Consider the following 17,674-nt stretch of genomic DNA (forward strand, 5'->3'; position numbering starts at 1 on the left):
AGGCACTGTTCAATGTACTGCTCACGGTACTGCTGCTGGAACAGGCACTGTTCAATGTACTGCTCATGGTACTGCTGCTGGAACAGGCACTGCTCAATGTACTGCTCACGGTACTGCTGCTGGAACACAAGGGTCACAAGCCTGTAAAGAATAGAAATTGATTTTCTTATAGCTACAAAGGCTAAAAGCCCAAGTCAAGGCTGCATCTGTTTTGAGGCCTTCCTTGTTGGGAGTTTTGGACATGTGCTACTTCTTTCCTTTGTGGATGATCTTCACCTGGATCTGTCTTCCTCATTTGTGCATTTCTGGCTTTCATAAGCCAATGTTTATATTCTCATATCGTTGTTGTTGTTAAGTGCCATTGAGTTGAGTATGATCCATAGCAACTCTACGAACGGCAGAGCTGAGCCCTCCTCTAGCCTGTGCCTTCCTCACACTTCCTGACGCACAAGTGCCCATTTCAGTAGTGTCAATCCACCTAGTTGAGAGTCTTCCTCCCTTTTGCCGTCCCTCCACTTTCCCAACTATGATGCCCTTCTCCAAAGAATAACCTCTCCTAGCAACATATTCAAATACGTGAGACGAAATTTTACCTTCTTTGCCTCTAAGGAGCACTCTGGTTGCACTTTCTCCAAGGTATATTTTTGGTAAAGATAAAACAATGATGACACCATATTCCATTACTTAATCTTCTTTCCTGTTTGAGGAGAAGAACACTACCCAAGTCGACTCTTTTGATACTGGTTTTATTTCCTTCCTATTTTTTTTTTTAACTTTCTAAAAATTTTAAAGCCACTTCAAATGTCCTGGGAAAAGGATGAGTTCAAGCCTTTCAGTACACCCTTTCTGAGTAACAGAATGAATGCTCACTGGCAGAAAATAGCTCCATCCCTCAGGTTAACTGTCGTCTTATGATCTCTTAGCTCCAAATAACTTGTTACTTGACCTACTTGGGGGGGGAACCTCAAAATTTTAAGAGATATTTGAAAAAAATAACAACTTAATAATAGTAATTACACTGAAAACAAAAGAAATAATGTAGTTATGCGTCTTCTGTGGTTATTGGGAAAATGCCAAATCTTCACAAGTTAGATGTTTATATCAAGCTTGAACATCCTCTAATAAGCTGACCTTTCTAAATCAGACTCTTAGCGACCTTCGTTCCTTTATGGGCTTGGAATGAGTTAGAAAGCATTCTTTTGATCTCTACCAAGCAAGGAGAGCGAAAATGCTGGGAAGAATAAAGAGAAGAAATCAAAAAAGCTAACACCTTAAGCCCAAGTTTTTTGTTGTTATTTCTGGGTTGTTTTCTGGACTGTTTCTCCTTGAAAAGGTAGTCACATTGTCCGTCAACATCTGCCTGCATAATAGGGGAGGAGGGACAAGGAGACACACATTTGATGTCCCCAAGTCATAGAATAACAAGGGTGTCCCTGTGGGGACCTCAGCCAATTTGCTATTCTCAAGGAAGTCAAGCTCAATGAAGACAAGACATAAGCTCTAAGAAGAAATATGAGCTGGGAAAATAGGGGCTTAGTGGTAGGATTATTGTCTGCCATATGGGAGACTCAGATTTGATTTCTCATCAATGAATCTTACCATCTGTTTAGCCACCACCCAATATACCTTAGCCACTACTCATTCATCAGCAGAGGTTTATGCGTCAGCTCTGTTGTTCATAAATTTCTACGAGTCATACTCAACTGAATGGAACCTGACAACAATAAGGGAGCTCTGGTGGCCTAATGGTAAGAAGCTGTGTTGCAATCCCAAAGGCATGCAGTTCTAATCCACCAGTTGGTCTGGGGGAGAAGGATGGGGTAATCTCCTCCCAAGCAATTCACTGCCTCTGAAAACCTGTTCAAGGGTCAGTTATGGATTGGTTCCAACTTGACAGCACACAACAATGAGTTTTCCATGGCACTTCATGAATAAGACACACTAGGAAGAAAAGCCAAATGAATCTAACTCTAAAAATAAGTCGGTAAAAACCCTACATATCACGACAGCTGCATCTGCCACCAATCGTGTGCAGAATGGTGCAAGGTCAAGATCAACGACTAAAGTTCTACTGTGGTTGGGTTTACCACAGGTAGGAGGCCAACAGGGCAGGAGTTAAGAACAACATGAAGTTATAAACAGAATTTGTTGTTGCAGTTAAACATACGGATCTCTCAGGAGAAAATCAAGAGCTGTCACTCTCCTCTTTCCTGCCATGCACACTGGTAGCAGGGCCCACAGCGGCATGGCTTCCCGGCCTTCAGTGGACCCATACATGGCTCTGCAACTGGCACCACTATGGACAATGACTTCAACATAATTCCCAGTGACATCACTCTTACGAGTTCAGGCAGCTATTTCAATAAGCACTGCTTCTTTGGGGAAAAAAGAGACAACCACCTTTATTTCCCCCCTTGTCACAATTTACAGGCCTGTGATGTTGACTGACTGCGAAGAGCAGACAGACTATCATGGGTTTAGTCCTTTTATCAGGACTTTAGCTCTATCTGATTGAATAAGCAACACACTTACTACTTCTTGCTTTTGTTTTCTGAACAAGCATTGCTTGACTTTGCAATGTCTCAAATGATTAAGAACTGAAATAACAACTGCTGGCCTGACCTTATCCACCTGGAACATGATAATTTCTTTCTGAGAACCTTGGCAGAAGCAGAAATTGGGATTGTGTCTGGTTCTAAGAAGAAATTCATTCCTAGCCTATGAAGCCGAAACATTGGAAAAAGTTCATGCAGAGCTATGCTTAGCTGAAAAGGAGAAGAAAAGGCTATGGCCATTGGCAAATGGGACTGTAGCATGAGGCTTTCCTCATCAGAGCTTCTCGATTGAACTCTGTCCCCTAAACATAAACTGGAGCCCTAATCCTTGGTGCATGTGACTGTGACCTTATTTGGAAATAGGGTCTTATGCAAGTATAAGCAATCTGAGTTGAGTTCTTCCTGCATTAGTTTTTGCTGTTATGTTTAGTCAGAACCGACTCATAGCTGATCCCCTATGCATTGCACATGAAAGTCTGTAGTCGCGGACATCTCCAAATTACTGAGGATCAAAGATGTCAGTTTAAAGACTAAGGTGTGCCTAATTCAAGTCATTGTCTTTTCAGTCATTTACTGTGCATCTGACAGCTGGACTGTGAGTAAGGATGGCAAAGAAAGAATTGATGCCTTTGAGCTACGGTGTTGAAAAGTACTAAGTATTTCATGGACTGCCAAAAGAACAAACAAGCATGTCTTGAGAAAAGTGTAGCCAGATTGTTCCTTGTAGGCAAGAATGGTGAAGCTATGTCTCACATACTTTGGACAGAGTGCTAGGACAGGTTATTCCTTGGAAAAGGACATCATGCTTGGAAAGGTGGAGGACCCAGTGTAAGAGAGGAGGACCCTCAACCAGGTAGATTGACACAGTGACTATAGCAAGGGTTGCAAGTTTGTCAGAGATGATGAGGAGGATGGGTCAGGATAGGGCAGGGGTCAGATCTTTTGTTCAAACAGTTGCTGTAAGTCCTCGACAGCACCTAACCACAACAAGACGCGCTGTACCATGAGAACACGGACGGTCTCCTGCCCTCTGCCTGACTCCTTGCCAGGATCTCTAACCAAACTAGCCAAAAGACTCACCAGCTGCATATGGATAGCTGTTAGGGACAGAATTGTGTCTTCCTCCCAAATAAATTGAAATTTTAATTCTTGTACTGGTCTTGATTAAGGACACAGGGTGTGTGACTACAAATATTAAGAATGGAAGACTTTCTTAAGTTGCCATTGTTGTTGTTACGTGCCATTGAGTCAGCTATAACTCACAGCAACCCTACGAACAATGGATTTGAACTTGCCTTATCCTGAGCCATCCTCATCATCTCTGATATACTTAAACCTAGGGTTGCAGTCACTGTGTCAACCTTTTAACTGTGTTAAACCCTTCTGAGTGGCTTCTCGTCAGAAAGAAGGGCAGGTGAGGAGACAGGGTCACACACCCGAGGGAAGAGACCATGTGAGTATCTGCCTGCAAGTCAGGGGGTGCCAAGAACACCCCGGGCTGGTGAAAGTGGAAAGAGACAAGGAAAGAACTTCCCCTAGAACAAGAAAGAGAAGGTATAGTCCCACCTGTTGTGCAATCTACCTGATGAAACTTAGAAAGGTGAAGGTTTATTTTAAGAAGTACAGTAAGCTAGTCATTGAGACCAAACAGAGTGATGTTGAGTTGATTCTGAACGAGGGACCTGAGTGCAGTGTTGCTGTAAGACTGAGACGGGAAATCAGGGAGCAGCTGGGGTAGTGGTCCTACACTGCTCAAGAAAGACATTAGCCAAGGCTTTGTTGACTGAAAGAAAAGAGAAAAAAGAGTTAAGTGACATCTCAGAACTAGTTACCAGGAGAAAGGGGTGTGAAAGCAGGAAGAGTAGGAGGTCAATCTGATACAGATGACATAAAAGTAACATTTCAGAGCCATAAGAGTTTAGAAAGAGGGACTGGTATGTGGATCTACTCACATATGTAAAAGCTATGTCCTAGGAGAGATTTCCTGAAAAGTTAAAATGTCAATATATACTCTGAACAACAAATTGGCCATTTAAACTTTGACTTCAGCTTAATTGTAAAGAGAAATAAATGCATGAAGGATGCAGGTGCACATGAAGTTAGTTCCCAAAACAAATTTCATTTCAGATCAGGATAAGACAATTTCTCTGTTAATAAAATCTGCAAATGTAAATCACTAAGTTTTTTGGCCAATGTCACCAATTCAAAGAAGATCATTAAAGAGTTGCAGATGTGCAAACCTATTTCACATGCACAAAAAGTAATGAATTAGAAAGCACTGTATACATTTGTTTTCTGATAACGATCTCCTTATTTCAATGTGTGTACCAATTCCCTTTGAAGAGAAAAAATTGTACAAATGAATACAAAGAGCAGACGATATAGTCAGCCTAGATCTCTGAAATATAACTTATACCTGCTGTTGTTGTTGTATACCTTTCTGGAACCGACCCATAGCTAACCCTCCAGCAGGTTTTCAGAGGCAGGCAATCGCATGGGAGGAGACTGCCCATCTTTCCCCTGCAAGGCAGCTGGTGGATTCAAACCCTGTGACTTTGGGATTGCAATGCAGGTTCTTACCACTAGACCACCAGAGCTCCTCGAGGCTACTAAATAAGTTTAATTTGACTTTTTATAGCTTAAAAAATTAGTTCAATGTGGAAAGTAAATAAAGTGGACAATTATGGCTTCTCAAAGGCTTTCTACCTCCTTTTTTGATCACTTTTTTTGGTTTATTTTTATATTGGTTTGCTTTCCAAGTTCACATCCATTGTTTTCACAGTATCTTCAGCCACACTGTTTCTCATCTAATCATTCCCATTCATTATATTTTGTAAAAATTAATCAACACCAGCATATACCCACCATTACCCTGTTGAACCTTGGTTTCCAGGAGGAGGAGAACAAGTGGGAAGAATGTGGCTCATTCTACTAAGGTAACTTGATTTCAAGAGAACATCACAAAGCTTTTCATTCAGAGCACTTCTTTAGTTCTGAAAGATCATTTTAGAATCAGGCTTCTGAAACCCAGTTGCATATTAAAAACATCCGGGGAGTTTTAAAATACCAATACCTGGGCCCCCAGTCTCAGAGATTTTAAATTAGTAGGTCTGAGCTGAGGTACAACAAACTGAATGCATTGCTGTCAAGTGAGAACCAGCTCATAGCTTACCCGCGAGGGGTTTTCAGAGACTGTAAATCACACCAGAGGAGACTTCCCGTCTTTCTCCCACAGAGTAGCAAATGAATTCCAACTAGTAACCTTTGGGTTAGCAATGCAATTCCTAATCCACTAAGCCGCCAGGGCTCCCACATTAAGAGTCCAGACATCAGTATGTCTTAAAAGGTCTCCAGGTTATAGTATGCAGCCAGGATTGACAACCATTGCTGTAGACACTGATTTGGACTATTTTAAGGAGTCCTGTGATAGCGTCATGAAGGCTGGTGGTTCAAATCCACCCAGAAGAATTACATTGTGAATATAATAATTAATGTTCTAAAACAAACTGTGTAAGAATGGTTAGATAAAAAGTCCATGTGCTTCACGAACTTCTGCTCAAATTATAATTAAAACATAAATAAAATTCACCAGATGTGCCTAGGAAGAAAGACCTGATGTTCTGGTTCTAAAAGGTCACAGTTTTGAAAATCCTTTGGAGCACTCCTTCTTGGCAATGCCTGAGCTAACCATAAATTGAAATAAACTGGATCTGAGTGAGGGACTATGTGTGTGTCTTTCCACTATGGAAAGCAGACCTAATCTAAGATGCACTAATTATTCCTGCTCTTTTAAAAACCCCGTTGCCATGGAGTAGACCCAGACCCATAACAACCCTACAGAACAGAGTAGAACTGCTCCATATGGTTTCTAAGGCTTTAATTTTATGGATCATAGCCAGACCTTTCTCTTATAGTTGTTTCATTTTGTATTGTTGAGTTGGACCCATCTCATAGCTGACCCCGCAGTGGGTTTTCAGAAGCAATAAATTGCATGGAAGGAAACTGTCCATCTTTCTGCAGAGGAACAGCTACCAGATTTTAACGACATGCTGGTAAACCCTCAATGTGATAGACTGACACAGTACATCAAAAAGGCTGGAATCTCAAGTCTGTCTAGAGAAGACGTGACAGGTAGGCCTAAAGAGTTACTTACCAACAACCACCACTGAAAACCATATGGAGAGGAGTTCTACCCAAACACAAGATCAACTCAGTGACAAGCAGTACTGGTTCATTGGTGAGTAAGCAATCCATTACCCAGCAACACTGAAATAACTGGAGTTGCCATCTTCTAACAAGTCCTCATTTCACTTGAATGGAAAGGGAATCCCAGAACAGTTAATTATGGTCATGCTAAACCAAGGCGCTCCTTTGATAAAGGGATTTTGAAGTTTCATCTCACATACTTTAGGCATGTTGCCAGGAGGGACTAATCCTTGAAGAAGGATATCATGCTTGGAAGGGTAGAGGAGAGGAAGACCCTGGATGAGATGGATTGACACAATAACTGGGGTAGTGGAGGTAGGAGGTGTGCCAGAGTCAGTGAGACTGGCTTAGGATAGAGCAGGATTCTGAGCTATTTTACATAGGGCTACTATGAGTTGCAGGTGAATTGAAGGCACATAACAACAAAAAGACTAGTGGTAAAAAATTGTGCTGACAACCCAAAAACACACAGTTTGAATCCACCAGCTGCTCTATGGGAGAAAGAAGAGCAATTTATCCCATGTGATTGCTTCTGAAAACCTGCTGGAGGGTCAGTTACGAGTTGGTTCTGATCGATGATACACAACAATTGTACCTAAAATAGTTTCCTATAGCATATCAACAAACTAGCTTAAGCTATTGAAATCCAATGAAAGCCAAAGTTTAAAAGGTCTGGCGGAATGAGAAGGTCTGACTTAGAATGCCTGCATTTTTAAAACCTTGATTTTATAAAGTTGGAGATTAAGGAAACATACCCAATACCTTACATATGCCATTAATACAGACATTCCTGCTGTTGCCGCCTTCAAAGCAAGGGGTCCCGTCAGTGACAGCGTCCAGCATCCTCTCGGAAAACTGACCATCTATGGGTCGACAGTAGAGCTCACAAGGATGTGCTGAAGGGGGCAAAAAGAGGAAAAGACAATCCTGGCACATTCGTTTCAGCCCAGCAACCTTTCCTTATGCTTCCTCTGTGTTTGTGACCCCCAGTTCTCATCTAATCTGCTGATTCTATTTTTCACCTTGTCTGTGACTCATGCTAAAATGGAGACATACTTTTCAGTTAGAACATTTCGACAATGAATGAAATGAAGGAAATTGCTTTGAACTGCTATGGCTGTTATAACAGACATCAACATCAAACTGTGCTTGTGAAAATAAGGCACCAGTAAATTACTTAGAAAGCAAAGATTATTAGTGGCTACTAAGGATGAAAAGATGAGAGTGATGGTGAGAAGGGAATGTTTTTGCTCAGGGAGCACGTGTTAGATGCCGTCAAGTCATTTCTGACTCAGATCGTGACCATTAACAACAGAGCTGAACCGTACCCTGCCTGGGCCACCTTTATGACCTCTGATCCACTAGAGCCCAATGCTGCAGTCACTGTATCCATCTATCTATTGAAAGGCTACTTCTCTCTAGCTGATTCTCCACTTTTCTCACCATGAAATCCACCTCCAAGAACTGCTCCTTCATTAAAACACAGGAACACTGGGTTTATGTTAATGATGGCCAAATATAACTAAGACAAAACCTCTTATAAAAATGTGTTTACTCCTGTGTGCTGCATAGTATTCCATTGTATTGTGTGTGTGAGTGATGATTTTGTAAATTATTACCTAACTATGGAGGACTGGAGAGCATTATGCTGAGTGAACTCAGTCTCACAAGGATAAATATTGTATAAAACCATTACTGTAGAATGAGTATGTCCAAGAGGGGTGGGAGAGGGTGGAAGCAGAGGGATAAGGATATGCAGGGGGGAAAGGGAATTAATCATGGGAATTGATGGGTGGGGGAGTGAGGGAAATTGAAAGAATTGGTTCTTGAAAACAATGTTCTTGAATTTTGTAAATAAGCTAGTAGAAAATTAAAACAAAGATAAAGGATTTGAACTGCCAAAAAAAAGTGTTTAAAAATACAACTAAGAGCAAAACGCTAAAAATCTGGATGAACTGGAGAGAGGAGTCCGTGCCTCTGTTCAAAGATCAAAGGAGAAAGTCAAAGCAAATTTAAAAACCAAACAACAATTTGGGTTTATTTAAGATGCAGTAAGTAAACTGTCTTTATTACTGCAAGGTGAACAAGCACAGGTGCACAAGGTCAAAGTAAGTTGAAGAGACCATTGCACAAGGTGACAAACACAGAGAGCCAAATGATTGTGGAGGTATATTGCCATGTCTTTGCATTTTAGAAATTTCTAGGCGGCATAGTGAGAACTTCAAAGCCTGAACTGGAAGAGAAATGCTTGTAAGAAGCCACCTGGAGAGAGCTCTGCTCCGCTGGGGTGGAGAGCACGCAGCTGCCCAGGTGTGCTGAGTGGGCAAGTCATTCATTTCATGAAACAATGTGCTTTCAAGGAGAAGGCTGGAAGCAGGAAGCAGACAGCATAAAGAAGGCTCTGATTTGAGCTTCAGAATCTGGATTTGAGATTTTGTAATTGGATATCTAAAGCATACAGAGAAAGAAGCTCTGTAAAATGCTGGCTTTTCCTAAAGAAATGGTCTATTTTAAGGCTGCTGGGAAGGGCTAGGACTAGAGGGGTCTAGCTTTGAATCAGACTGTCTCTTGCCCTCTTGTTTCTAGCCTTGCTTGAAGAAGTAGATAAAGGTGAAGCACAAGATGCCGCTTCCTTAGTCTATGCATTCCTTCCGTCAGTCTTTGCATTCCTTAATCTAACTACGTACTGGGGGAGGTTTATGTAAGTGTATAAATAGCTAGTATTTTTTCTACCTGGCCCCATAACCAGATCCAGCAGTACTGTTTGCCAGATCAGTAAATTGTCCTTTCCTAATACTACAATGTCTTTTAAGGGAGTTCTGGGGGTCTAGTGTCAAGAGGCTGCACAGCAATCCCAGAGTTACTTGGTTCGCACGGGAGAAGGATGGGCAATCTAGTCCCGTGTGATTAACTGCCTCTGAAAACCCACTGGAGGGTCAGCTATGAGTCAATTACAACTTGATAGCAAAAAACCCCAATGCCTTTTAAGAAACATGGCTGGCTTAGTGGTAAGGAATTTTACAGCCAATACAAAGGTGTGCAGTTCGAATATACCAGCTGCTCCACAGGTGAAAGATGGGCAATCAACTTCTGTGCAATTTACTGCTGCTGAAAACCTGCTGAAGGGTCAGTTGTGGGCCAGTTCCAACTATAAGCACACAACAACAACAATGTCTTTTATATACATACACTAACTAAACGTAAGCAGCAACACAGGATGGGGAATTAGGGTCACAATGAGACCTGGCTGGCTCAATGACTCCTAACAGCAAGAATATCTTAGTCTCTTGGTCAGTTTTTCAGTCTGTCTGTAAATATGAACAAATCCCCAAAGGCTAGAGGGATTAACAGAAATGAGACATACAACAACAAAGTTAAAAAAGTCCTATATTTCAATGTGGGGATTGTGATTAAGGTGATAAAACAGAATGTGCATGAATGGTTGAATGAAAAATGAGGTTGTTTTATAAACTCTGACTTGAATCATCACAATAAAATAAGAAAAGAAATCTAATATAACAATAACAAAAAATCAACACATCCACAGACAAGTTTTATTACATTGAAAGTCACAAGGAATTTTGCTTTTTAAAATAACAGCAAACCTATGCTAAATATTAACTACTCAAGATATTGTTTTAAGTACTTTATAGTCAATATTTGAATATCAGTGATGTCAGTTTACAGGCTAAGATGCTCCTGATGCAATCCTTAACATTTTCAATCGCTTCCTGTTGAAAGTTAGAAAATAAATAAGGCTGACAGTAGATGAATCAATATATGAATATTTCATGGACTGACAAAAACCCAAAAGAGTCTGTCTAGGAGGAAGTGTAACCAAGCTTCTCCTTAGAGACAAGGGTGATGAAACCTCATCTCACACACTTTGCGCATGTATCAGTAGAGGTCAGAACTTGGGGAAAAAGTTATCATGCTGTGAAAGGTAGAAGGTCTGTAAAAGGAGGACAGCCCTCAATGAGACGGATGGACACAGTGACTATAATAATGGGGTCAGCATATCAGAGATGGTGAGCTGAGGGTGGAATGGGTAGGGGAAGGGTCAGAGCTGTTAGTCACTATGAGTTGTAATTGACTCACTAGCACCTAACAATAACAACAACAGCAACAACAGCAACAAAAGAATATCACATCTATCTATGAAATCAATTTATCATCCCTACATTATAGGTTAAAAAATTTAGACATAAGTGATTCTTCTTACCAAGGTTTCACCATATGAGTGGCAGAGCTAGGATTCAAACTGATGGCTTAACATTAATGACCACACTACTGACCCCTAGCCTACAAGTACAGATTTTGCGTTAGGAATTATAAAACCAGAAGTTGTTAATTGGATCTCTAAAAAAGTCACTTTTCACATTGTTAAAGAAGAAAACAAACAACAAGTCACTGCCACTGTTGAGTTGGTTCCAACTCCCAAGTGACCCTCCACCAGGATTCCAAAATGGAATTGTACTGAGAGGAGATGAGACGGCCCATCTTTCTTCCACAGAGCCTCTGGTGGACTCACACTGCTGGACACTCCTAGGCTTTGGGTTAGCAGCATAACCTGCTATGGATGGTACCGCCAGAGACCCCCCCTCTCATCACTGATGTTATGCACCACTGAGTCAGAACCAACTCAGTTGATGCTCCAGTGGGTTCTCAAAGGCTGTAAATCATGCAGGAGGAAACTGCCCATATTACTTCCACAGCAGCTGGTTCATTCAGGCAGCGTGCCTTCGGGTTGGCAGCGCGTACCACTAAGCCATCAGAGTGCCTTCATTTTATTAGGTAATATACACCATTAATGGGTCTAATGTGAGGACCAAACCTGACAGCATATTAGCTAGCTACGCCTCCTTTAAATTCTGTGTCTGTGCTCCCATGGATCTTACAAACAAGGGTCACTAACCTTGGAGGCATTAACTTCTACAAATTTAAGCTTTAGCTCACAGAAGTCTAGTATTACCTTGAGAAAGTTAAGTAACCCTTCTGTGCTCAATTTCCTTACCTTAAAAATGAGGCTATAAATACCTACCTTGCAGGGTGCCACTGAGGATTCAGAGGCTGCAGGCAAGAGCTCTGCATGGTGCCTGGTATACAGTAAGTGCTCAACAACTGACAGATGGCATGGCTGATTTTACCTTCTTATCATGATCCAGTGTGGAAAGCAATGCATATGAACTTTGTAAGTAAACCAGTATAAAATAAAAATTGTACTTAAAAAAAATTCCAAAGGCTTTTGCAGGGACCCAACATTCCAGGCTTCCTATATTTTCTCAAAGTAGACAAAAGACTTGTATTTGCTGGTCCTGAAATAATTATTACCATAGAGACAAATAACTATCTGAAATCTGAACTAGTCCTTTCTCTCTCACGTATTGCCGTCTTATTTGAACCACCTCAAAGCTCTAGCTTTTTTTTTTTTTTAGACAAAACTGCACAGAAAGAGAGTGCCCATTTTTCTCCCATGGAGCTACAGGTGGACTCAAACTCCAAGAGAGGCAATGACTCAGGTTCACAGCACACTTCCCTAAGGACTGTGCCACCAGAGCTTGCATCAGTGATGGGAATCAAAGGTGTTCACTGCAGCTATTAAATGGTCATCCAAAGAGAAATTACTAAATAAACCTGCATTTCTACAAGGGAACACTATGCAACAGTTAAAAGGGATGAGGCAAGCCATGACGTCTATGAATCAAGAAGAGGACAAGAACAACAAAGTATTATTTCATTTGTTAATAGAAGGTTTCCATTTCCTGCAAATGGAATAATACTTTATTTTTCTATATTTCAGTCTAGGGACTAAGATGTACCTGTTCTAGGCCATGGTCTTCACAATTACTTGCTATGCATCAGGGAGCTGGACAGTGACTAAGGATGACAGAAGAGGAATCGATGCCTTTGAGTTGTGCTGAAAAAGAGTACTGAAAATACTATAGACTGCAAAGAGAACAAACAAGTCTGTCTTAGAGAGGGTAAACCAAGTTTCTCTGTGGAGGCAAGGATTTTGAAGGGCATATACTTTGAGCATGTGACCAGGAGGGACCAGTCCTTGGAGAAAAACATCCTACTTGGAAGGGTGGAGGGATAATTCAGGAGAGGAAGTCTCCAGGTGAAAAGGACTGACACTGTAACAGGTAATGGGGGTAGGTGTGTTGGAGCCAGTGAGACTGGCTCAGTACAGGGCAGGCTTCAGAGCTGTTGTACACAGAGTCACTATAAGTCATAAGCAATTTGATGGCACAAAATAACAACAAAAAATAACAACTATTAACAGTAATAGAGTCACCAAGTCTGTAATTACTGACTATGGTTCTTCTTTACTTAATGCATCTTGACTGTATGACTGGCCCATTTCAAACTGCAAAAGCTGTTTGGTGGCAGTTGTTATGTACCACTGAATCAGAACCGACTCCTAGCTGACCCTCCAGCAGTTTCTTTGACAGTGTAACTTGCCTGAGAGATGATTGCCCATTTTTCTCCTAGCTGGTAGAGTTGAGCCACATGTCTTTGGATTGTCAACTCAGCTCTTTATCACTAAGCCATCAGAGTGCCCTACAAAAGTTGGTAGAAAGCCTTAATTTTGGCTTTATTTGTATGTGTATATATTTCGCGTAATATTTGTGTTCATAAATTTTTCCTTATATGCATGTGAATAGTAGTATCCTGTCATAGCATTGAACTTCAGGATATATTTTAAAATGGTCTTTTTAACTATGAATGATACAATATTTTTCTTAAGATTTCATTCCTGACATAACAGATCACAGGATTTAACTGGCCAGCTAACAACAGCAACAACTACTACTAGCAATAGCCACCTTTGAGGATTGTGACATTCTGGTGGTTCATTGATTGAATTCTTTCCTCTCATAGAGGATACCTGGACTCAATTCCCAGTCAATGCATTTCATGTGCAACCACTATCCATCTATTAGTTTTCATCATCTGGTGCTGTGTGTATTAATATAATGCCGGACATGCTTCAGTGCAGCTTTAAGACCAAGAAGAACAGCCTCGTAATCTATATCAGAAAATCAGGCACAAGGGGACGGTGCCCACTCCACAACTGATGAAACTGAATATAACATCATTCTTAGAAATACAAAGAACTGAGCAAGCGACTATCCTCTTTCTTATTTACATTACTGTCTTAGAGTAGCCAAACAATCATGTTGAAAATGATGACAATGTTTCATTCCACTGTGCATAGGTAACCATGAGTTGGGATGCTGCTAACAACAACAGCAACCTCTAAAGAAAAAGAATGGATGGATACAAATAATTTCTTGCTAATTAATGCTGTAAGCTTTCTTTTCTTTTCTAAGCAAGGACAAACCCCCTGTTGCTGTGTCAGTTCTGACCCACAGTAACCCTCCACTGGGTTTCCATGGTTATAAGTCTTAGGAAGAGGAGACTTGCCATCTTTCTCCCACAGAGCAGCTGGCAGAATTTGAACTGCTGACTTCCTGGATAGTGGTGTAACCCTTTGTTTACTATATGCCACAAGAACTTTTTACAGAAAAGATACATGACTTTTTAAAATGGAATTTTTGGCCCTCAAAAAAAAAAACCCCAGAAAAAAACAAACAAACAAACCTAAGAAGTTACCAATTCTCTGATAATCATGACACATCTTGATGAAAAGAGCACTTTACTTAAGGGCTCCCCCCATCTTATTTCTGCAAGAGAGAACTTCAGTGCATGAGTCAAAGCTAGATGATTAACTAAAGCGCACTGCATGCAGAAACACAAAAGTTTCTTCTTGACTTTAACTGCAATAGTGTAGGAGTCTACTCAATCTGTATGCTTAGCAAATAACTAAAGAAACTTGACTTTCTGAAGACAAGTGTGGCATCAGGATCAGAGAAAGGGTCATCAACAACCTGCATTAGGCAGATGACACAGCCTTGCTTGCTGAAAGTGAGGAGAATTAAACGTGCTTGCTTCAGAAGATCAAAGACTAGAGTCTTTATATGGATTACAACCTAACCTTAAGAAGATAAAAATATTTACCACTTGGCTTATAGGTAACATCATGATAGGTGGACAAATGATGGAAATTTTCAACAAATTTATTTTAAATGGATTCACAATCAACACCCCTGGTAGTAGCAGTAAAGAAATCAAAAGTTTGGTAGGTTTGCTGTCAAAGACTCTCTAAAGGCATAAGGAAGGAGCAATGGTGTCAGTTTAAAGACTAGGGTGCACCTTTTGTACACCCTGGTCTTTTTAATCACTTCCTATGCATCTGCAAGCTCGACAATGAATAAAGGTGACAGAAGAAGAATTGATGCCTTAGAGCTGTTGTCTTGAAAAAGAATATAGAACAAACAGGCATGTCTTGGAGAAAGTGCAACCTGACTACTCACTCCTTCAAGGCAAAGATAATGAAGCTTTTTCTCATATACTTATGGCATGTTGCTAGTGGGGGTTATTCCTTGGCAAGGGACTTGGAAAGATGGAGAATCAGCAAAAGATAGGAAGGCCCTCAATGAAATGAACTGACACAGTGACTGGAGCAATGCTCTCAAGGACCCTGGAGATGACAAGGACGGTGAGGACAGGGCAGTGTTCAGATCAGCTGTTCACAGGATTGCTCTGAGTCATATGAGACAGCACCTAACAACATTGAAGTTTTAGCAGCATCTAGTAAATAACCATTGTGTTATTAACAATGGCGTGGAGTCATGTGAGTTTTCCTAAGCTTCAGGCCTGTAACGTGCACCTTTCACCTATGTTGTTGTTGTTGTTGTGTACTATTGAGTTGGAACCAACCATAGCTGACCCTCCTATGTGTTTTCAAAGGCAGTAATCACACAGGAGGAGGTTGTCCATCCTTCTCCCACAGAGCAGCTGGTGGATTTGAACTGTGAGCCTTCAGGATTGCAGGGTAGATTTTTACCACTAGGCCACCAGAGCTCCCTTATGACCTATCAGAGTGCTTATAAACAGAAAAAAAAATGCTATGCTGATCTCAGAAGCAGCTATTATATATTTAAATTCTTGTGGTAAGTGATTTACATGGGTGAACTTGACGACTTGTTGGTTTGTCTTCTTTCTCTCTACCCGTGGTCTTTCATGGGGCTCTGGAAGGACTCCAGGTATGTCTTTAGGCTGGCCTAGGGCACAGGACAGAAGGGGGTGGGTGTGGTCCTGGGTGGCTTTAATCTTCACTGGTCACCATGGGCATCAGAGACTCTTCACTCCAGACATCACAGTCACCATTATTGTTGGGTGCCATTGTGATGACTACAACTCATAGCAATCCTATGTGCAATAAACCTAAACCTTGCCCAGGTCTGCCCTATGCTCACAATATCTTTGTGCCTAAATTCATTATTGTAGTCACCATGTCAATCCATCTCCTTCAGGGTCTTCCTTTCCTTTGATGAATCTCTACTTTTCTAAGAATAACATCTTTCTCCAAGGACAAACCTCTTATTACTCAAAGTGTGTGAGACAAAAATCTCACAATCTTTTCTTCTATGGAGCACTCTAACGCCCCCCTTTGCAGAACAGATATTTTTGTTCTTCTGGGTATTCCCTAGTATATTTAATATCATTTGCCAACATAACAATTTAAAGGTACGAGTTCTCCTTTCATAATCCTTTTAGTGGTTTTCAACTTGCAGTTCACCTGAAAATTTCAGGGCTTGGATCAGGTGCACCTTAGTTTTAAACTGACATTCTTGCTCTTTAATATTTTAAAGAAGGTTTTGAAAGTAAAATTTCCCGGTGAAATCTATGTTTTGATTTCTTCATTACTGCTACCATTGGTGTTGATTGTGGAATCAAGTGAAATTAAATCCTTAACAAGTTATAATCACCATAGCATTGGATAGTTTCATTGTGTCATGTTTATTCATTTACCTACATCTTTCTTGTTATGTACTTTCCCTCCACCTGCTTCAAGAAATTGTACCACTAAACAGATCCTAAAACTATTTTGCAAATGAACTCTTACCAGTGCACTGTATAATCAATTCTCTTAAAAGCTCAGATGACTAACTAGGTGACTCAAAAATTTTGTTTTATTCCTAATTCAACATTTTTTGTTTGACAATCTAAAGAATTTATCGTTCGGATAAAGGATTATTATAAAAGATAGAAATACTTCTTAGGTCAATTAAAGGTTTTGAAGCATTTTATGTTTTATGAACAGAATGTAAGTAATTCTGGATTTCATCATTTAAAAGAATCCACACTTTCTAATTCCATTTATAGACAGGGCTTCAGGGCAGAGAAATCCATAGAGCCCGACGTTCAGATGAACCTACACTTAGCTGAATGTTCTTCTGTTACAGAATTGAAAGTCTTAAATTTTATGATAAAACTTGTGTTTCATAAATGATGGCGAGTAAGACAAAAGAGCATGAACATGAGCTGAGGAGACACATCAATATTTACATCCCTGTTACAGTGAGCTCTGGGGATGTGAGGGTTAAGTGCTGACCTGCTAAGTGAAAGGCCATTGTTGTGAATTGACCAACCTTTCATGGAAAGGCAGCTTGTTCCTTTTAAGACTTACAGTCTTAGAAATCAGTAAGATAGTTCTGGTCTGTCCTACAGGGTTTCTGTTAACCTCAAGGGACTTGACGGTTGAAGATTTAGGTTTTGGTTATTTGTTATCCCTCTCACATAAAGCTTTTGCAATGTTCACAGACTTCAGTAGGATACAATACTTACGTGACATAACCACACATAGTCTTCAAGATGGATTGAAGCTCAACATCAAGAAGACAATGATTCTCTCACTACTGGGCCAATTGGCAGCACCATCACAGATGGAGAAGAGATGGAGGTTGTTAGCAGTTACAGCTTGTTCAGCTCCACAATCAACATTCTTAATACCAGCAGTTAGGAAATCAAAAGACTAATTGCACTGGGAAAATCTGCTGTCAGGG

At 40.6% G+C, this 17,674-nt stretch overlaps 1 protein-coding gene across 1 annotated transcript in view; it reads right to left on the reverse strand.

Annotated features, from left to right (window-relative positions):
- Positions 1-17,674, reverse strand: part of ADAMTS12 (ADAM metallopeptidase with thrombospondin type 1 motif, 12) — a 680,205-nt gene that overhangs the window by 185,551 nt on the left and 476,980 nt on the right. The window contains exon 13 of the mRNA XM_006896807.1: positions 7,524-7,657. Within this exon, the coding sequence (XP_006896869.1) occupies positions 7,524-7,657 (134 nt within the window). The remainder of the gene's footprint in view (positions 1-7,523; positions 7,658-17,674) is intronic.

This window comes from Elephantulus edwardii, unplaced genomic scaffold, assembly GCF_000299155.1.
Source record: "Elephantulus edwardii isolate Elephantulus edwardi_28Jun2011 unplaced genomic scaffold, EleEdw1.0 scaffold00191, whole genome shotgun sequence".
Classification (NCBI taxonomy): Eukaryota; Metazoa; Chordata; class Mammalia; order Macroscelidea; family Macroscelididae; genus Elephantulus; species Elephantulus edwardii.